Source organism: Hypanus sabinus, chromosome 2 (assembly GCF_030144855.1).
Source record: "Hypanus sabinus isolate sHypSab1 chromosome 2, sHypSab1.hap1, whole genome shotgun sequence".
NCBI classification, from domain to species: domain Eukaryota; kingdom Metazoa; phylum Chordata; class Chondrichthyes; order Myliobatiformes; family Dasyatidae; genus Hypanus; species Hypanus sabinus.
Genome location: NC_082707.1, coordinates 207,088,981 through 207,112,151, shown reverse-complemented (window position 1 = coordinate 207,112,151; position 23,171 = coordinate 207,088,981). Strand labels below are relative to the sequence as shown.

The following is a 23,171-nucleotide window of genomic DNA, read 5'->3' as shown; positions in this document are numbered from 1 at the left end:
TTCGGGCATCATAGTAAATACAAGAAGCACAATGGAATCAATGAAAGACCACACCCAACAACTAATGTTAAATAAAACTGTGTAACTACAAAAAGAAAGAAAGAAAAAGTAATAAATAGCAATAAATATTGAGAACGTGAGATGAAGAGTCCTTTAAAGTAAGTCCATCGGTTGTTCGGTTGGAGATCCTTCATCTGACCAGAAGGGGGAAGAAGATGGTGGAAGGAGGTAAAGATTACAAGCTGGCAGGTGTGGTGGAAGGTGGGTGGGTTGGGTAGGAGGAGAATGAGGTGTAGGTGGAAAAGATAAAGGGCTATAGAAGAAGCAACCTATTAAGAGAGGAGAATACATCATGAGAGAAAGGGAAAAAGGGAGGTGATAGACAGATATGGAGAAGAGAAGAGGTAAGAGGGGTGCCAGAATGGGGAAGAAGAAAGAGCGAAGGTTGAGGGGAGAGAACTTACCAGAATCTTGAGAAATCATTGTTCATGCCTTCAGGTTGGAGGCCGTCCAGTTGGAATATGAGATGTTGCTCTTCCAAATTGAGAATGGCCTCATCATGGAAGTGGAGTCAGCCATGTCAGAATGGGAACAATAAACAGAAGTGAAATGGGTGGATACTGAGATATGGTGCTTGTTTTGACTGACTGAGCAAAGGTGCTTAACGAAGTGTTCCCCCCAATCTATGTTTGGCCTCATCAGTGCGACCCAGAGAGACTTGCAGGTGAAGTGATGCCTCACTTGAAAGGACTGCTTTGGACCCTGAATGGTGGTGAGTGAGAAGCTGAAGGGGCAGGTGTAGGATTTGTGTTCTTGCAAAGATAAATGCCAGAAGGGTGATCAGAATTGGATGCAGAGTGTAACTGCTGTGGAGAGCACAGGATGAAGGACAGGGAAAGATGTGTTTAGTGGTAGGGTTCTATTGACGATGGTAGAAGTTACAGAGAATGATAAGCTGGATATGAGGGCTCATGGGATGGTAGGTAAGGACAAGGGGAACCCTATTATGGCAGATGGAAGATGTCTGGGAAATGGACAAGATGAGGGTAAGAGCAGCATTGATGGTAGATGAAGGGAAACCACATTCTTTGAAGAAAGAAGATATCTCTGGAATGGCAAGTCCTGTCCTGAGAAAAGATGCAGCCAAGACAGAGGAACCGAGAAAAGGGAATAGTATTATAGTATCATCAGTGACTATGCATTTCCCTCAAATAGACATTTCCTAGAGTGAGGGTTCCCAACCTGGGTTTCCCGGACCCATCAGTTAACGGTAGAGATCCATGGCATAAAAAAAGTTGGAAATCCCTGTCCTAGATAAAGTATTACGTTAAAGTATTAAAGCACAGGTAGATATAGTAGAGGTGCATGTTCTAATGAAGTCCCAAGTATATAGCTAATGGACTAAATTACTTGTGCATCTTCAAAGCCAATGTCCGTGTGGTAGGTTGTCAAAAATAACATAATCATTAATTATCTTCAAAGACCAATAAAATCACCATAAACTGGCTCCTCTAATATTTGAATAATGTGTAATTTTCTCAACAAAACAATCATTCCCTTTAACTTAAAAAGTTGAGGGATAATATTCTGAACCAAATTAAGGGGGACTGATGGGATAGACAGAAACACACTCAAAATCTGGAGGAACTCAATTAGTCAGGCAGCATCTAAACAATCAATGTTTCAGGCCAAGACAATTCATCAGGACTGGAAAGGAAGGGAGAAGAAAGCAGAGTAAGAAGGTATGAGAGGGGAAGTAGAAGCTAGTAAGTGATAGGAAATATCAGGTGATGGGGAAAGTGGGTGGCTGGGGTGGGGGGGGGGATGAAGTGAGAACCTGGAAGGTGATAGGTGGAAGAGGTAAATAGATGGAGAAGAAGGAATATGAAATGAGTGGACAGTGGACTACGGAAGAAAAGGAATGAAGAGGGGAACCAACGGGATGTGACGGGCGGGTAAGGAGAAGAGAAGGGGAATAGGGGAGTCAGAATGGAGAATGGAAAAAGAGTGAAGAGGAAGGACAAGAAATTACTGGAAGTTAGAGAAATCAGTGTTCACATCATCAGGTTGGAGGCTACCTAGATGTAATATTAGATGTTGCTTCTCCAACTTGAAAGTGGCAGTACAGGAGGCCATTTATTGACAGGATGGTGGTGGAGGGGAACTGGACAAAAGAAATAAGTAGTTTCCCTCCATTGTTAGCCTCCTCTGTCTGGCTGAACTGGTCCTTGTACTCAAGAATTTCCAACTCAAGGTGCAATCATGGGCATGTTCATGGTTCCCAGCTATACCTGCCTTTTCTTGGGCTACGTGGATCAATACATGTTCCAAGCCTACACCAATAATTCTTCTCAACTCTTTCTGCACTACATCGACAACTACATTGGTCCATTTCTGACACCTCTATCACCTTTCTCAATCACTTGGTCTCCAATTGATACTCACAGCTCAAGTCAAGTCAAGTCAAGTCACTTTTTATTGTCATTTCAACCATAACTGCTGGTATAGTACACAATAAAAATGAGACATCATTTTTCAGGACCATGGTGCTACATGAAACAGTACAAAATCTACACTGAACTACATGAAAACAACACAGAAGAAAACAACACTAGACTACAGACCTACTCAGGGCTGCATAAAGTGCACAAAACAGTGCAGGCATTACAATAAATAATAAACAAGACCATAGGCACAGTAGAGGGCAGTAAGTAGGTGTCAGTCCAGGCTCTGGGTATTGAGGAGTCTGATAGCATGGGGGAAGAAACTGTTACATAGTCTGGTCGTGAGAGCCTGAATGCTTCAGTGCCTTTTCCCAGATGGCAGGAGGGAGAAGAGTTTGTATGAGGGGTGCGTGGGGTCCTTCATAATGCTGTTTGCCTTGCGGATACAGCGTGTAGTGTAAATGTCCATGATGGCGGGAAGAGAGAGCCCGATGATCTTGTCAGCCGAACTCACTATCTGCTGCAGGGTCTTGCTATCCGAGATGGTGCAATTTCCGAACCAGGCAGTGGTGCAGCTACTCAGGATGCTCCCAATACAATCCCTGTAGGATGTGATGAGGATGGGGGGGGACGGGAGATGGACTTTCCTCAACCTTCACAGAAAGTAGAGACACTGCTGGGCTTTCTTTGCTATGGAGCTGGTGTTGAGGGACCAGGTGAGATTTTCTGCCAGGTAAACACCAAGAAATTTGGTGCTCTTAACGATCTCTACCGAGGAGCCGTCGATGTTCAGTGGGGAGTGGTCGCTCCGTGCCCTCCTGAAGTCAACAACCATCTCTTTTGTTCACATTCAGAGACAGGTTGTTGGCTCTGCACCAGTCCGTTAGCCGCTGCACCGCCTCTCTGTATGCTGACTCATCGTTCTTGCTGATAAGACCCGTCTTGACTATACAGTACTTCTTTTCATCTTTTCACTTGTAAAAATCTGATGAGTGTGAGAGAAGATGACAGAAAGGTCACTACATTAAATAATAGATTTCTCCTTTAAGCTTGGACAATAAGACTGTTACAAAAAATCGTATAGAACAAATTGTAAATGGGGCATAATATTTCACCATGCTAGGAATATTCTAAGATGATGAAATATCAGCATTAATTTGCATTTAAATACAGAATAAATGGAAACATTCTTTCACTTTTGTTGAAACAAAACTGAAGATAGTTTTTCAAAATTTGTTCTTCACTCGTAACTTTTGTGTTTCTTAATGAGCTGACAATCTCTTGCTGATAGAGGTTTGATTCTTCTACTGAATTGTTTCCCACTGGCTAATAATCATTAATTCTCTCATCTATGAATTTTTGCCATGATGATTGCTTTTGTAAGATTTAGAGTGGCCAAAAATGTGTGTAACAGATTATGATAGTTACATTTATTCTAAGTGTCTCAGTTTAGAAAACCTATTGCCATATACTAAGCTGGGTGACATGTGATGAGGATGTTAGGAGAATTCAGGGTGACTTGGATAGGCTGGGTGTGTGGGCAGATACTTGGCAGATGATGTTTAATGTGAATAAGTGTGAGGTTATCCACTTTGGGAGTAAGAACAGGAAGGCAGATTATTATCTGAACGGTGTAGAGTTAGGTAAGGGAGAAATACAAAGAGATCTAGGAGTGCTTGTTCATCAGTCACTGAAGGTGAATGAGTAAGTGCAATAGGCAGTGAAGAAGGCTAAAGGAATGTTGGCCTTTATTACAAAGGGAATTGAGTACAAGAGCAAGGAAATCATTTTGCATTTGTACAGGGCCCTGGTGAGACCACACCTGGAGTATTATGTACAGTTTTGGTCTCCAGGGTTAAGGAAGGACATCCTGGCTGTAGAGGAAGTGCAGCGTAGATTCACAAGGTTAATTCCTGGGATGTCCGGACTGTCTTACGCAGAGAGTTTAGAGAGACTGGGCTTGTACACGCTGAAATTAAGGAGATTGAGAGGGGATCTGATTGAAACATATAAGATTATTAAGGGATTGGACAGGATAGAGGCAGGGAATATGTTCCAGATGCTGGGAGAGTCCAGTACCAGAAGGCATGGTTTAAGAATAAGGGGTAGGTCATTTAGGACAGAGTTAAGGAAAAACTTCTTCTCCCAGAGAATGCACTGCCTCAGAAGGCAGTGGAGGTCAATTTTCTGGATGCTTTCAAGAAGGAGCTAGATAGGTATCTTATGGATAGGGGAATCAAAGGATATGGGGACAAGGCAGGAACCGGGTATTGATAGTAGATGATCAGCCATGATCTCAGAATGGCGGTGTAGGCTCGAAGGGCCGAATGGTCTACTTCTGCACCAATTGTCTATTGTCTATTGTTTTAATTGATATTAAAATAAACACTGTAAAGTTTCAAGGAAATTTATTGCTGACAAAATTGGAGAAAATGTTTTGTTGGAGCTACATGGAAAAGGATGAATGCATTTTAAAACACATGGGTGTCCCTAAAATTTTCCTGGAAGGTGGTAGATTTATTTCATGTAGAAGGCAGAATAATCATTAATTTTATTTTCCAACCATGCCTGACTACAACATATAAAAAGAATAGACATGTTATTAGAATTGTACACCTCTAAGTGTAAATCAGCCATGTTTATAAAGCTGCGCATTTGAAGAATTTTCCATTTTTATTTCAAATTTCTAGCCTTTGAGTTTTTTTTTTAAATGTATCTATCCAGTTGTAGCTTTTGATGGTGGGAATAGGTATGCAGTAGATGGAAACCAGGAGGAGGTGCTAAATCTTCAAACCTGTTGTTCAATGGGCAGGTGGTGCTGGCTGGGCCAAAGGCAGGAACATGCCCAGTGATCTGTGTGCATTTTACTGAGTGAATTTCAATCTACCTTTGTGCAAATAGAGAATATGATGAAACCCTAGAATATACTGCAATGTGTATAATAAGCATTGTGCTATTCATTCACAATTTGTTTTATTTTTCTTGTCCAGAGCTTGGTCAAGGAAAAAGTTGCTGGAACAGGCTAAGATTTCTTGACACCTGTGAATGTATCATGGAATTATTTTCAAAAGCCTTCTTCTGCAAATATTTTTTCCTGCCTGTACTTGAACTTTCAAATGATCCTGTCCCTAATGTAAGGTGAGTTGATTATTGATCTATAGATGTATTGCTTGGTTCCTCTTTTATTAAAACCATTTTAATTTTTGGAGAGCAGGAGAATTTAGATAGTAAAAACTGCCATGAGGATTACCAGGGTCTCTCTCTCCCTATTTGTGGCATTTACTGGGAGTGTTGTACATAAAAGGTCTGAAGCTTTGTTGAGGATCCCTACTACCCAACCCACAATCTCTTTGACCCACTACTATCAGGAAGGGTGAGGATTGCCAGATTGGGTAACAGCTTCTTCTCTCAGGCTGTGAGACTAATGAATACCTGCCACCAGTGAGGTATTGTCACGAGGACAGCACACTTTTCACAGTTTATCCATGTTGTGCACTACAAACACTTTCAATTATATTTTACATTTTATTAGCATTTTTGTTGTATGTGGTGTGTATGATATAATGCATGTTGTGTGGATGCATCATGATCTGTAGGAAAGTTATTTCATTTAATTGTATATGTGTACAGTCAGATGACAATGAATTTGAACTTAAACTTGAAGCTTATTGTCCATTTGCTCTGCTAACAATGTTAGCGTTTCCCTAGATGACTTAAATAATTAAAGTTCACTCCATCTGTTGAATATTTCCTTGATACATCTGTATGAAACTTTCGTCATTTACAGCTAATTTGTGACTGGTAATTTTGAGCATTAACATTATTAATATTAATTTGCAGCACAAATATTCACTCTGACTAGGCTGAGATGATAAAAACAGAGTTTATGATATCAACTTGTCAAGAAACTTTTTTAAATAGATTCTTGCTTCTCTGGCTAGAATGGGTTTAATTAAAAAAACATTGTTTCTGTTCTTTCATTTATTCAAAGTCAATAATTCAATTGATCATTAAATATTAATGCAACTGAATATGATTTCAACATCATCATGGACATAGTGTGGTGACCGTGAAAGCATTCTGATAACACAGGAATGCTTTGTTGGTTCAGTGTGATAGACTAAAATATGTCCACAGATTCTACATTGGAATTTTGCCAGTTGTGCTAAGTGACATCTAGAAAGTATTACTTTTTAATAAAACTACAGAAAGAAGCCTTTTTAAAAAAAAGACAAAGCATGTAGTTTTGCAGAAAATACTTTGAAATCAGAAATAACAACCAAAAAGTATGTGCTTGTAATGTGATTTTGCAACCAATAAGGAATTTATTGTTTTAGAAAATATATTATTAAAACCAAAGTAGATATGCTGTTGGTTTTCTATTTAGTTTATTGAAGAAAGATTTTGACTTTATTTTCATGATTCTCAAAACAGTAAAACTCCAATTATCTGTCAGCCTTGGAAATTCAGTGCTGAACTGGCAGTTTTATATTGCAGTTTGTCTTTTAGATGTTACACAAACAAATTTTCCACTGAACCAGGAGAGCCAGGTGCTGAGCCATCAAAATTCCTGAACAACAGGATAATTTATTATTGGAGCTCTACTATACTTCCATTTATTATTTTATTAGCAGTTTAAAATAATTGTAAAAGCTATTGATTTGATGTAGACCATAGAATGTGGGAATTGTTGGGCATTAGCACGAAAGTTCATCTTTAATTATTCATCTGCATATTCACTAAAGTCAGCTTGCTTACAAGATGAAAAAAAATTACTGAAGACATTAAATACTTGGAAGAAGGTTTTAAGACACAGAATGCTGCAAATATTTGGTGAAGAAACATCTCCCCATTCAGAGTCTATGCTTGCATCTGCAAGATGACAGACATAGTATTTGAAAACTGGAATGCTTCATAATCCAAGACCCAGAAAATAATTTTGAGTTTTGTTAATAACTTCCAAGTAGGCTTCAGTTTTTGCATTAGGAATGGGTATGTAGTAGGTAGAAAATCCAAGGGGCATGTCTTAAATCTTCAATCCTGCGGTCCAATGGGCAGGTGTCCTGGCTGGACAAAAAGCAGAAACAATTCCAGCATAAACACAAGAGGTTCTGCAGATGCTGGAAATCCAGAGCAACATGCACAAGATGCTAGAGGAACTCAGCAGGTCAGGTGGCCACTATGGAATTGAATAAATAGTCGACATTTGGGTCCAAGACCCTTCATCAGGACTGGAAAGGAAAGGGGAAAAAAAAACAGAATAAAAAGGAGAATGGAGGGGAAGGAGAACAAGCTGAAAAGTGATAAGTGAAGCCAGGTAGATGGGGGAGGAAGTATAAAGTGAGAAGCTAGGAGGTGATAGCTCGAAAAGGTAAAGGGCTGGAGAGGAAGGAATCTGATATGAGAGGAGAATGGACCATGGAAGAAAGGGAAGGGGAGTTGAAAGCCAGCTGAGGAGAAGAGGTAAGAAGCCAAATTGAGGAATTAAAGAAGAGGGAAGGGGAGGGGAAAATTACCCAAAGGAGAAATTGATGTTCACTTCATTAGGCTGGAGGCCACCTGGATGGAATATGAGGTGTTGCTCCTCTAAACTGAGAGTGCCCTCATTATTGCTGTAGAGGAGGTAATGGACCGACATGTCAAAATGGAAATGGAGATTAGAATTAAAATGGATGGCTACTCCAAAATCCTCCTTTTTGCTTCCCTTACCCAACCTTCTTATTCTGGCATCTCCCCCTTCCTTTCAAGCCCTGATCAAGAGTTTTGGGCTGAAAAATCAACTGCATATCATTTCCATAGATGCTGCCTGACCTGCCAAGTTCCTCTAGCATTTTGTGGGTGTTGCATTTGATTTCCAGCATCTGCAGAACCTCTTGTGTTTATGCAGGAAATGTTTCTGCTTTTTGCCCAGCCAGGACCACCTGCCCATTGGACCACAGGATTGAAGATTTAAGACATGATGAAGGGTATTGGCTTGAAACGTCGACTATTTTTTCATCTCCATGGATGCTGCCTAACCTGCTGAATTCCTCCAGCATCTTGTGTGTGTAGCACTTCCAGTGATCTGTGTAGGTTTTTAAAAGGAGGGAGATTGAAAATCTGGCAAGTGATACCATAACTACACCTTTTGCCAAATGTCAGAAAGTCCAAGGAGCTGATGATTGACTTCAGGAGGAGAAAACCAGAGGTCCATGAGCCAGTTCTCACTGGAGGATCAAAACTTTAAATTCCTCAGTGTTATTATTTTGGAATACCTGTCCTGTGCACAGCACTTAAATGAAATTATGAAGAAAACACAGCAGCAACTCTACTTCCTCAGGAGTTTGCAAAGATTCAGTGTGACATCGAAAACTTTAATAAACTCTTATGACATGTGGTGGAGAGTATATTGACTGGTATAGAAACACCAATGCCCTTGAACAGAAAATCCTACAAAAAGAAGTGGATATGGCCCAGTCATCATGGATAAAGTACATCTACTTGTAATGTTGTTGCAGGAAACTAGCATGCATCATCAGGGATACCCACCACTCAGGACATTCTCTCTTTTCACTACTGCCATCAGGAAAAAGGTACAGGAGCCTTAGGACTTGCACCAGCAGGTTCAGAAACAGTTATTTCCCATCGACTAAGGATCTTGAACCAAAGGGGATAACTTCATTCAACTTCACTTGCCCTGTCACCGAAATACTCTCACTTTCAAAGACTCTTCATCTCATGTTCTTGATATTCATTGTTTGTTTATTTGTTATTATTGTTTCTTTCTTTTTGTATTTGCACAGTTTGTTGTCTTTTGCACACTGGTTGAATGTCCAAGTTGGTGCAGTCTTGCATTGATTCTAATATGGTTATTATTCTACTTTGGATTTATTGAGCATGCCCACAAGAAAATGAATCTCAGGGTTGTAAATGGTGACATATTGGAACTTTGGTAATAAATTTACTTTGAACTTTGAACTATGTGAACTTAAGTACAGCTTTGTGCCGTTATGCCTTCTTCCTTTGGCAATTGCATGGACAATTATTCATGGGTGTTAATACTCAATAATTTGTTTTGATGACTTTTGGGTTAAGTATGTTTTTGGATTTTCATGTACATCAAATAGCTAAATGACCACAGAAAATATGCTATTTATAGATTTATGGGAGCAGCAGCTGTGTATCACACTCATTTGAAAGCACCCTATGTAAATACAGATTTAAAACCTTGCGTAAATTTTCCCAAGTTCTTTCTATGCTTTGAAATATAATGGTAACTGAGAGCTCAGTAATTATATATCACATGACTGAGCAGTTAACATGAAACACAAATTATCTGTTGCAGCTATTTAATGAAAGTGTCCTCCCACAGTTCATTTTCAAACCCTTGAGACCTTAAAGTAACACCATGGGCTGAAGAACTATTTGATTATCTCCTCTGTTTAGCTTTCCATTCTTTGCACAGAAAAGCAGTTAATTGTAGATCGCAACACACCAGAATACATATCCTGAGAAAATATTCATTTCTGTGACTATTAGTTATGAGGCCTGTCGATTGGTGCCATGGTGGCGTGGTGGTTAGTATGACGCCATTACAGCTCAGGACATTTCGGAGTACGGAGTTTAATTCTGGTGCTGTCAGTAAGGAGTTAGTATACCCTGTCTGTGGAATGCATGGCTTTCCTCAGGGTGATCCGGTTTCTTCACACTCCTAAGGCATACCAATTAGTAGGTTAATTGATCATTGTAAATTGTCCTATGACAATTAGGGTTAAATAGGTGGGTTGCTGGGCAGCTTGGCTTGTTGGGACAGAAAAGCTTGTTTTGCACTGTATCTCTAAATAAAATGAAAATAATAACATTTAAATAAAATAGGTTTTGTTTCAAAGTCTTTGAAAGTTCATTTAGCATCATGGACTAATATTGGTTGGTGTGTGATAACTCAAAATTTATGGTTTCATGATTATTCTTACAGGATTAAGTTCTGTTACATGCTGCCAAAATTGAAGTCTGTGTTGAAACTGCCAGCTGACAAACACCTTCTTCAACAACTTGATCTTTGTGTTAGAAAATTACTGTGTCAAGAAAAGGACAAAGACGTCACTGCTGTAGTGAGGGTTGTACGTTTGTTTCTTTATTTTGCTATTCATTTTCTGTACTTATTCTTATATCATGACAGTTGTAGTCAGAAACTTGATCTCTGTGACTGAACTATGAAACTAGTCATTTGAATTTAAAGTGTAACTTATTTTGAATGGTGGAACACTTCTTTGCTGTAGGGATAAGTGCTAGCAAATGGATGAGTGGGGAGGGATGAATGGGCAAGTGAATCATGGGGGGAGCGATCCCTGCAATTACCTTTCCTCAGTTCCTCATCTCCACTGTATCTGTATGAGGCTCTTTTTCTGGGACAGTAGGGATTTTCTCCTTCAATGAACAAGGCTTCTTTTCTTCCACCATTGATGCTGCTCTTACCTACGATTTTCTGGACATCCATAATCATCCCATCTTCCTGTTGCCTTAACAAGCATAGAAATTCCTCTTGTCCTTACCTACCACCCCATGAGCTTCCACATACAGCTCCTTATTCTCTGCAATGCACCTCCCTGCACTCTCCAGTCACTGCAGGAATCACTCCCTCAATTCCCATATCTCTTTATCCCTGCCACTACTCTCCCTCTTCACACTTAACCCCTGCAAGCAGCAGAAGTGCTACAATGACTCAAACATTCCTCTCTCACTTCCATTCAGGGACCTAAACAGTCTTTCCAGATGGGACAACACTTTGCCTAGAAGCTGTTAGGATTGTCTCCTGTGTCTGGTGGTCCTGATGTGGCCCCCACTATACTGGTGAGATTCCCCGTCCATTGGGGGTCTGCTTTGTCGAGCACCTCCACAAAAAGCAAGATTTCCCAGTGGCCAATCCCCAATCGTGTTCCAACACGTCAGCCCGTTGTCCTCTCTTCCTGCCACATTGAGGCCACTCTCAGGCTGGTGGAGCAGCACTCATATTTCATCTGAGTAGCCACCAACCTGATGGTATGAACATTGATTTCTCCAATTTCTCGTAATTTTTCTCCTTCCCTTTTCATCAATTTCCCACTCTGGCTACCCTGTCACCTCTTCTCTTCTCCTTACCTGCCTATCACCTCCCCCGGTGCTCTCCATCTTTCCCTTTCTCCCATGGTCCATTCTCTCCTCCTATTAGATTTCTTCTTCTCCACCCCTTTACCTTTTCTATCTATGCTCCCTGCTTATTAATTCCCCTCTCTCCCACCCACCTGGCTTTATCTATCACCTTCAATCTTGTCCACCTTCCTCTCCCCCCTCATTGTTATTCTGGCATCTTCCCCCTTCCTTTCCAGTCCTGATTAAGTGTCTCGGCCCAAAACATCGACTGTTTATCCACTTCCATAGATGCTGCCTGACTTACTGAGTTCCTTCAGCATTTTGTGTGTTTTGCTCTGGATTTCCTGCATCAGAAGAATCAATAGCTTACCTGCTTAGGTGCTGTTGTCAAATACTAATTTATCACAAAGCAATTTCTGAAGAAAATTTTAAATAGGATGCTCTGCTGATTATAAGAAGGAAGTTATAGCAGCAGGAAATGACAATGGGTAGGTTAGCCTTAGAAATTAATTTTATATTTTCTTTTGTACTTACTTCCATCTAAGTGCTGCCAACTCACTTTATTTTTTAGATCACATTGGAATTAGATCGAATAGAAACAAGCATGGAATGTGTAAGTTAAACATTTTACATCAGCTTTGTTATGAAATAGTTTATTCCTTAAAAAATTGCACAATACACTTGCAAGGCAAACAAAATATGATATTTTTTTCTCCCAAGTTTCCAAAAAGGTTACAAGAGGAAGACTTGCTTGATCACAAAAAGGAGAAGGAAGAACATTTACTGTTGGAAATGGTAATATTGGTGTTTATCCTGAAACATTTATGGTGTACCTTTTGAAAGAGAGATTACATTCTGTTTTATGCTCATCATAATCATTACTATGTCTCGTGTCGTGTTGTATGACATTGGTGATCATGGTCTTTCCATGACCTTGATTGTTCTTGGCAAATTTTTCTATTGCCTTCTCTAGGCAGTGTCCTTACAAGATGGGTAACCCCCAGCCATTATCAATACTCTTCAATGATTGTCAGCCTGGCATCACTGGTCACATAATCAGGACTTCTGATGTGCACCAGCTGCTCATACAACCATCTACCACCTGCTCCCATGGCTTCACATTATCCTGATCGGAGGGGGAATGGGGGCGCTCCTGTGGTAGAGACTATCTCCAAATTGCCACCACACTGTTTTATGCTAACTACAGATATCTCTGCTTATTCCCATTATATAAAAGTTAATGTGACCTGCTATTAATATGCAACTGGCTTACAATTACATCTACCTCTATTATTAGACAAAAGACATAGGAGAAGAATTAAGCCATTTGGCCCATCGAGTTTGCTCTGCCATTCAATCATGGCTGATCCTTTATCTTCTCCTCAGCCCCACTCTCTGGCCTTATCCCCATAATCTTTGATGCCGTGGCCAATCAAGAACTTATCAATCTCCACCTTAACTGCACTCAATGACCTGGGCTCCATGGCTGCCACAAATTCATCATCCTCTGGCTAAAGAAATTTCTCCATATCTCCATTTTAAATGGATGCCCCTCTATTCTGAGGCTGTGCCCTCTTCTAGACTCTCCCACCATGGGAAACATTCTTTCCACATCTACTCTGTCTAGGCCTTTCAACATCTGAAAGGTTTCAAGAGAATTCCCCCTCATCCTTCTAAATTCCAGCAAGTACAGGCCCAACTTCTCTGCAAATATCCTGCTTGCATATACCCTATCTATACACATCATCATTTTGTATAGCTTTATCAAATCTCCCCTTAATCTTCTACACTTTAGGGCAGGGGTTTCTAAACGTTTTTATGTTACATACTAGCATTAATTGAGGGGTCCGTGGACCCAAGGTTGGGAAGCCTTTCTCTGGGAAATCGAGTCCTAATCTATTCAACCTTTCTCTATAACTCAGGTCCTCAAGTCCTGGCAATGTCCTGATTTCCCACTCATCCTTCTATATTCCAGTGAGCACAGGACCAGAGCCATCAAACGTTCTTCATATGATAACCCTTTCTTTTCTGGAATCATTCTTGTGAACCTCCTCTGGCCCCTCTCCAATGCCAGCACATCTTTTCTTAGATTTGGAGCCCAAAACCGTTCACAATACTCAAGGTGAGGCTCACTAGTGTCTTATAAAGCCTCAGCATCACATTCCTGCTCTTATATTCTAGACCTATTGAAATGAATACTAACATTGCATTTGCCTAATTCACCACAGAATGAAACTACAAGTTAACCTTAGGCCAGGGTGCTCTGCATAAGGTCTCCCAAGTCACTTTGCATCTTAGATTTTTGGATTTTCTCCCCATTTAGAAAATAGTCTGCACATTTATTTCTTCTACTAAAGTGCAGAACCATGCATATTCCAACATTGTATTTCATTTGCCACTCTCTTGCCCATTCTCCTAATCTGACTAAGTCCTTCTTCAGCCTTTCCGTTTCCTCAAAACTACCTGACTCTCAACCAATCTTCGTATCATCTGCAAACTTGGCAACAAAGCCATCTATTTCATCATCTAAATGATAAGATCTGCAGCATAAAAAAGTGGTCCCAATGCGGACCCCTGCAGAACACCAGAATCACTAGCAGTCACCAGAAAAAGATCCTTTTATTCCCACCCACTGCTTCCTACCAATCAGCTAATGCTTCCTTCCTTCTTTCTGAAAGAATGGTGTGACATTTGCAATTTTCCAGTCCTCAAGAACCATACCAGAGTCTAATGATTTTTGAAATATCATTGCTAATGCCTCCATAATCTCTACTGATGCCTCTTTCAGAACCCTAATGTGCAGTTCCTCTGGTCCGGTTGACTTATGCACCTTTAGGTCTTTCAGATTTTTTGAGAACTTTCTGCCTTGTAATAGTTGTAGTGCCCTGGTTCTCATCTTTATTATTAAGGTGTAGGCATTTCACTTAGCAGCTCTGTAAGAGCTATTTGTTCTGCTTTCAGCCTCTTTGGGTTATTGTTGAAGATAAGGGATGATGTGGAATGTGTGCTATCCAGTTAGCAGGAGGTTTTTCTTGGTGAGGGACAATGAGGTTGGTCTTGGGCTTTTGTTTGAGATGAGATGAAGAGAGGAGACATGGGAGACCAGGTTGTTCGAGATGGATTGCGAGTGACGTTCTGAAGATGGTGTGTGTTTTCATGTTGACTGAGGGTCCGGTGTGTGAGTGACAGAGAAGTTGAAGATGAGCTCTAACTTGAGCTGGTACCTATATCTTACACATTTGGCATCCCTAGGCTTATGTAGCTGAGGAAACCAGAGTGTTTCATAGTAAATGCACTCACTTATCTTTCCTCACACCTTTCAATACCTAGCACACTGCTAGTGTCTTCCAAAGTGAAGATAGATGCTAAATACTCATTTAATTCAGCAGCCATCTCCTTGTACTCCATTATTATGTCTCTGGCCTCATTTGCTAGCGGTCCTATATCTACTGTCATCTCTATGTTATGTTTTATATACTTGAAAAAGCTTTTTAAATCCATCTTGACATTGTTTGTTAGCTTTCTTTCATATTTCATCTTTTCCCTCCTAATGATTCTTTTAGTTGCTTTCTGTAGGTTTAAAAAAAATTTTCCAACCCTCTAATCTTCCTGCTAATTTTTGCTTTGTTGTATGCCCTCTCTTTTGCTTTAACATTAGCTTTGACTTCCCTTGACAATAGACAATAGGTGCAGGAGTAAGCCATTTGGCCCTTCGAGCCAGCACCGCCATTCAATGTGATCATGGCTAATCATCCACAATCAGCACCCAGTTCCTGCCCTCTCCCCATATCCCTTGACTCCGCTATCTTTAAGAGCTCTATCTAACTCTTTCTTGAAAGCATCCAGAGAATTGGCCTCCACTGCCTTCTGAGGCAGAGCGTTCCATAGATCCACAATTGTCAGGATGAAAAAGTTTTTCTGCATCTCTGTTCTAAATGGCCTACCCCTTATTCATAAACTGTGGCCTCTGGTTCTGGACTCCCCCAACATCAGGAACATGTTTCCTGCCTCTAGCGTGTCCAATCCCTTATTAATCTTATATGTTTCAATCAGATTCCCTCTCATCCTTATACAGTCCAGTGTATACAAGCCCAGTCACTCCAATCTTTCAACATAGGACAGTCCTGCCATCCCCGGAATTAACCTTGTGAACCTATGCTGCACTCCCTCAATAGCAAGAATGTCCTTCCTCAAATTTGGAGACCAAAATTGAACACAATACTCCAGGTGTGGTCTGACCAGGGCCCTGTACAACTGCAGAAGGACCCCTTTGTTCCTATACTCTACTCCCCTTGTTATGAAGGCCAACATGCCATTAGCTTTCTTCACTGCCTGCTGTACCTGCATGCTTACTTTCAGTGACTGATGAACAAGGACACCTAGATCTCTTTGTACTTCCCTTTTTCCTAATTTGACACCATTCAGATAGTAAGCTGCCTCCCTGTTCTTGCCACCAAAGTGGATAACCTCACATTTATCCACATTAAACTGCATCTGCCCACTCATCCAACCTGTCCAAGTCACCTTGCATTCTCCTAACATCCTCTTCATATTTCACACTGCCAGCCAGCTTTTTGTCATCTGCAAATTTGCTAATGTTACTTTTAATCCTTTCATCTAAATCATTAATGTATATTGTAAATAGCTGCGGTCCCAGCACCGAGCCTTGCAGTAACCCACTAGTCACTGCCTGCCATTCTGAAAGGGACCCGTTAATCCCTACAGGAGGAAATCTGCAGATGCTGGAAATTCAAACAACAACACACACAAAATGCTGGTGGAACACAGCAGGCCAGGCAGCATCTATAGGGAGAAGCGCTGTCGACGTTTCGGGCCGAGACCCTTCATCAGGACTAACCGATCTTTGTTTCCTGTCTGCCAACCAATTTTCTATCCATGTCAGTACCCTACCACTAATACCATGTGCTCTAATTTTGCCCACTAATCTCCTATGCGGGACCTTATCAAAGGCTTTCTGAAATTCCAGATACACTACATCCACTGGCTCTCCCTTGTCCATTTTCATAGTTACATCCTCAAAAAATTCCAGAAGGTTAGTCAAACATGATTTCCCCTTCATAAATCCATGCTAACCGGGACCGATCTTGTTACTGCTGTCCAAATGTGCCGCTATTTCATCTTTCATAATTGACTTCAGCATCTTCCCCACCACGGATGTCAGGCTAACTCGTCTATAATTCCCTGTTTTCTCTCTCTCTCCTTTCTTAAAAAGTGGGATAACATTAGCTATCCCCCAATTCTCAAGAACTGATCCTGAATCTATAGAACATTGGAAAATGATTACCAATGCGTCCACAATTTCTAGAGCCACCTCCTTAAGTACCCTGGGATGCAGATCATCAGGCCCTGGGGATTTATCAGCCTTCAGTCATGTCAGTCTACCCAACACCATTTTCTGCCTAATGTGAATTTCCTTCAGTTCCTCTGTTACCCTAGGTCCTCTGGCCACTATTGCATCTGGGAGATTGTCTGTGTCTTCCCTAGTGAAGACAGATCCAAAGTACCTGTTCAACTCGTCTGTCATTTCCTTGTTCCCCGAATTGCCTTTTTAGTAATCTTCTGTTGCTCTTTAAAAGTTTCCCAATCCTTTAGCTTCCCGCTCATCTTTGCTATGTTATTCTTCTCTTTTATTTTTATACTGTCCTTGACTTCCCTTGTCAGCCATGGTCGCCCCCTACTCCCCTTTCTTCCTCTTTGGAATGAACTGATCCTGCACCTTCTGTATTATTCCCAGAAATACCTGCCATTGTTGTTCCACTGTCATCCCTGCTAGGGTATCCTTCTAGTCAACTTCAGCTAGTTCCTCCCTCATGGCTCCATAGTTCCCTTTGTTCAACTGTAAAACTGAAACTTCTGATTTTCCCTTCTCCCTCTCAAATTGTAGATTAAAACTTATCATATTATGGTCAATACCTCCTAATGGCTCCTTTACCTCGAGTTCTCTTATCAAATCTGGTTCATTACACAACACTAGATCCAGAATTGCCTTCTCCCTGGTAGGCTCCAGTACAAGCTGTTCTAAGAATCCATCTCGGAGGCACTCCACAAACTCCCTTTCTTGGGGTCCAGTACCAACCTGATTTCCCAGTCTACCTGCATGTTGAAATCCCCCATAATAACCATAGCAGTACCTTTGTGACATGCTAATTTTAGCTCTTGATTCAACTTGCACCCTATATCCAGGCTACTATTTGAGGGCCTGTAGATAACTCCCATTAGGGGGTGGAGTTTCAAGATGGCGACGTAAATATCTGCCTTTTAGGCGCTCTTTATTTTTTCAACTATAATCACCCTTTAATCAAATCTTTTCGAATTTAATCATATGAGTTGATACTTTCGATTAACTTTTTTTTTCCTAAAACTATATTTGATCTAATTCTGTCAAACTTAAAATGGCTACAAGCAAGAAATTTTATTATATTAGTTTTTTCATTCTGACTGATATATATATATATATATTTTTTTCTTCGCAACCCTATATTTAAATCTGGGTGTTACATAGTTTTTTTAAATCTTTTTATGGAGCTGCCATCTTGAAATGGGGGTAATGTTAGTATTAGATTATGCGCCTGCCGCTTGGCTTTCTTTCAAAGGGTGGGGGGAGGGGGAGGGATCTTTTTTCACGCTTTTGTAGTTTAGTGTTTTTTCAATATACATTTTCTTTTACTTATTTTCAATTTTTTTTTGATGACTATTTTTGTTTTTTTTCATATATAGTTATACAGACTTGATTGATTAATGTACTTTTTTCTGTTGATGTTTAATAGGATATTATTATCTTATTACCAATGTAATTTCAAGTCTATTGTATTCATAACCTATTCATTATTATGTTATGTTTTTCTTTATATATATATGAAACTCAATAAAAAGATTGAAAAAGAAAGAAAGGTAACTCCCATTAGGGTCTTTTTGCCCTTACAATTTCTCAGTTCTATCCATACTGACTACATCTCCTGATTCTATGTCACCTCCTTGCAAGGGACTGAATTTCATTCCTCACCTGCAGAGCCACCCCACCCCCTCTGCCCACCTGTCTGTCCTTTCATTAGGATGTTTACCCTTGAATATTCATTTCCCAGTACTGGTCCTTTTGCAGCCATGTCTCTGTATTCCTGCAACATCATACTTGCCAATTTCCAACTGAGCCTCAAGTTCGTCTACTTTATTTCTTGTACTTCGTGTATTCATATATAATGCTTTTAATCCATTATTCCCCTCGCTTCTCACATCGATCCCTATTGCACTTGGCCATACTCTCCGATCCCTTCCTGAGCTTTCTGCCTGTCAATTCTGTTGTCTTTCTTAACTTTTCTTATTCTCTCTTTCCCTTTAACTCCATCCTTATATTTCCAATTCATCCTCCCCCACTTATTAGTTTAAACACACCCATGTAGCAGTGGCAAACCTGCCTGCCAGAATTCTGGTCCCCCGCCTGTTAAGGTGCAACCTGTTCCATTTGTACAATTCATCCTTACCCCAAAACAGATCCCAGTGGTCTAAGAATCTAAAACCCCGCTTGCCACACCAGCTCCTCAGTCACACGTTGCAATCACACATCTCCCTGTTCCTGCCCTCACCGGCACGAGGAACTGGAAGCAAACTGGAGATAACCACCCTGGAGTTCCTGCTTTTCAGCCTTCTTCCAAGTTCTCTGAAATCATGCTGCAGAATTTCTTTCCTCTTCCTCTCAACGTAATTTGTGCTGACATGCACTACCACTTCTGGCTGTTCACCTTCACCCTTGAGGATGCCCTGCAATCGATCCATGATGTCCTGGATCCTGGCTCCAGGGAGGCAACACACAATCCTTAAATCCCACCTGTTGCCACAGAAACCCCATGTTAGCTATGTTAGCCACAGTTGTAATATTTTGCCATTTGTGTATTTCTTTTTTTGGAATACATCCATCCTGCATCTTACTCATTTTTCCCAGAAACTCACACTAATGCTGCTCTGCTATCACCCCTGCTAGCAGCTCCTTCCAATTTACTTTGGCCAACTCCTCTATCATTACACTGTAATTTCCTTTACTCCACTGAAATACTGCAGAGTAAAGTCAGACTTTACTTTCTCCCTATCAAATTTCAAGTTGAACACAATCATATTGTTATCACTGCCTCCCAAACATCCAACCCAATATAGCTGATCCTCCAGTAGACTCAACAACAAGCTGCTCTACAAGCTATCTTGTAGGAATTCAACACATTCACTCACTTGAGATCCATTAGCAACCTGATTTTCCCAATCTACCTACATGTTAAAATTTTGCATGACCCTTATAACATTGCCTCTTTGACACACCTTTTCTATTTCCCATTATATTCTGTAGTCCATAACCCAGCTTCTCTTTGTATATAACTGCCATCATGGTCTTTTTACCCTTGCAGTTTCTTAACTCAACCCACAAGGATTCAACAATATCCGATCCTATATCACATCTCTCTAATGATTTGATGTCATTCTTTACCGGCAGAGCCACGTCACCCCCTCTGCCGACCTTCCTATCCCTCTGACAGGATGTGTAGCCTTGGACATTCAGCTCCCAACTACAACCATCCTTCAGCCATGATTCAGTGATGGCCACAACATCATATCCGACCATCAGTAAAAGTGCAGTAAGATTATTCACCTTATTTCTTATACTCCATGCAATGAGATATAACACTTGGAGTACTGTATTTACTTCCCTTTTTGATTCTGCATCCCTAATGCACTGATACTCACCCCGTTGGCTGTAATCTTGCAATCATCTGCCTGTCCCTCCTGACAGTCTGACTGCACACTATTGTTGCATTTTTACAATCCATCCTATGCTGAGACCCATCCCTCTGGTTCCCATACCCCTGCCAAAGTAGCTTAAACCCTTGCTGTCAGCACTAACAAAACTACCCATGAGAATATTAGTCCCCCTTGGGTTCAGGTGCAACTGTACCTTTTATACAGGTCATACCTCCCCCAGAAGAGGTCCCAGTGATCAAAGAACTTGAAGCCCTGCCCCTGCACCAGCTCCTCAACCACACATTTATTTGCCAAATCATCCTGTTTCTACCCTCACTGGTGCATGGCACAGGTAGCCATCCAGAAATTATTATCCTGGAGGTCCTGCTTCTCAGCTTTCTGTTTAGCTCTCTAAATTTTCTTTTCAAGACCTCTCTGCTTTTCCCCCTTATGTCATTGGTACCATTATGTGCTAAGACTTCTGGTTGCTCCCCCTACCTACCAAAATGCCATGGATGTGACCAACGATGTCCATAACTGTGCACCAAGGAGGCAACATACCATCTGGGTGTCCTGTTCATATCCATAGAATCTCCTGTCTGTTCCTCTGACTATTGAGTCGCCAATCACTACTGCTTTTCTCTTCTCCCTCTTTCCTTTCTGCACCATAAACCCATGCTTACTGCCAGTCACCTGGTCTCCATGACACTCCCCTGGGAAGTCATCCACCACACGTTATCCATAACGGTATATTTATTATTGAGGGAATGGCCACAGGGTGCTCAGCGCTAATTGCCTATTCACCATCCTATTCCTCCTTCTGACAGTCACCCAGCTACCCACCTCCTGCAGCTTAGGGGTGACTACTTCCCTGTAACTCTGATCGATGATCTCTTCACTCTTCCTTGCATGCCAAAGGTCATCTAGCTGCTGCTCCAGATCCCTAATATGGTCTTCAAGGAGCTGCAGCTGGATGCACTTCATACAGATGTAGTTCCCTGGGACACTCTGGGTCTCCCAGGACTCCAATATCTGATGTGAAGAACACACAATGGCCATTTAAACTTTAAGTGCCCCTAACACAGTAAGAAAAGAGGGCAACTTATCAGAAACTTACCCAGAGCCAATGCCTCTTTCAAGCTGAATCCTCCTTTGAACCAAAGCCTGACACTCCCACTCCCACCACTGGCCCACTCCAACAATGGCCACTCTGCTTGTTTCCTCTGTACTTTTAATTACTCCTCTCTATGCTGCCCCCACCACTGATTGGGAAGCTGGAATGACACCGAACAGCTGCAAAGCTCTCCTTTTAAACCAGCACTGATATGGAATATAATTTGTTTATTCGTGAGACTTTTGAGTTGTATTTTTGAATGTTCCAAGGCTTTACAGCCCAATATTTGGTTTAAGTAGAGATTGGTGGACCGGATTGTTTGATTACTTTTGAGGTGAGGGAATAGTTAGGTGAAACATTTTTGTGAAGATATAATATTATACAGCACAGAAACAGGTCATTTGGCCTAACTCATCCTTGCTGATCAAACTGGTCCCATTTGCCTGCATTTGGCCCTTATCTCTCTCAACCTTTTACATCCATGTGCCTGTCACAATATCTTTTAAACAGCATATTCAAACCTACCTCTACAGCTTCCTCTTGGCAGCTGGTTCTATATATCCACAACCCTTTGCACTTGTCCAAGTTAAACTTCCATCTGCTATTCCTTGATCCACTTCCCATTTCATCTAGATCCTGCTGTAATCATAAATAACTACCTGTATTAGTCCAAGACATGACTAATCTTGGTGTCCTCGCAATGTTCCTAACCATGTTAATAACATTGTCATCCAAAGAATAATGGGCCTGTGGCATTACACTGGTCACAGGTCTCCAGTTTGAATGACAACTCTCCACAATCAACCTTCTTCTGTTCCACCAATCCTATTGTATATCCAGCTGACTACCTTGCCCTGGATCCTAGGCAATCTAACCTTCAAGGCCAACCTAACATAAAAGCTCTTGTTAAAGGCTTGCTGAAGTCTGAATCTTTTGTCAGACTTCTTTTTTTTTCATAAGTTCTGGTTCAATTTTGTTTCAGAATGCTGTTGTTGTTCACTTCAATTATTTACTTGATTTTTATTTTTTCTTTCTCTTGCGCAACAAATGTTGGTCTTTTGTTTTATTTTCATTCTTTTTTCCTTTAATTTGGTTCTTTCGGGTTTCTTGTTTTGTGGCTACCTGTGAGCAAGAAAATCTCAAGGTTGTATAATTTATACATTCTTTGATAATAAATGAATCTTGAATCTTCTATGCAACACACACAAAATTTATTTTCCTGTAAATGCCTACAAGTAAATAAATCGCAAGGTAGTATTTGGTGACATATATCTACTTTGATATAATAAATTTACTTTGGATTTTGAATAGACATCCTATGCTGCCATGCTCACATCAGTAATTTTTGTTACCTTTTTATTGATCCCATGACAACATTATTTTTCCCCTGTGCTTCATATTCTTATTCGCAAAGGTTTTCTGCATCCTTTCCTTGCATTAATGAGACTGTCTGTTGGTCAGAGTTAACTATGGATTTTGTGTCGTAGCTGTCTTTGTGATACTTAAGTCAGGGCAGTGCGAGATATGGAGAGCAAATTGTTGCCATGCTGCAGGCTCCCCCTTTCCTCACAGCTGATGGATCCAAAAGAGCAGCTGACACCAATAGAGCTTGGCACCAGCAGTGTTGCATGAGTTGCCAGTCAGTGTTGAACTCAATTTTGGACTGCCTTATGGACACCAGCTCCAGACTTTTCCCTCGTGGTTTACTCCTGAAGCCTTTCCATGACTGAGTATAGCAATAAGGTAACAGAGGTTTGAGATCA

At 40.8% G+C, this 23,171-nt stretch overlaps 1 protein-coding gene across 3 annotated transcripts in view; it reads left to right on the top strand.

Moving 5' to 3' along the window:
* Nucleotides 1-23,171, top strand: part of ppp4r4 (protein phosphatase 4, regulatory subunit 4) — a 231,166-nt gene that overhangs the window by 194,496 nt on the left and 13,499 nt on the right. For 2 of the 3 annotated variants that reach the window (XM_059962617.1, XM_059962606.1), the window contains 4 exons: nucleotides 5,435-5,582; nucleotides 10,399-10,543; nucleotides 12,124-12,165; nucleotides 12,273-12,347. In XM_059962617.1, the coding sequence (XP_059818600.1) occupies nucleotides 5,435-5,582; nucleotides 10,399-10,543; nucleotides 12,124-12,165; nucleotides 12,273-12,347 (410 nt within the window). The remainder of the gene's footprint in view (nucleotides 1-5,434; nucleotides 5,583-10,398; nucleotides 10,544-12,123; nucleotides 12,166-12,272; nucleotides 12,348-23,171) is intronic. The other variant, XM_059962616.1, reaches the window with a different exon arrangement.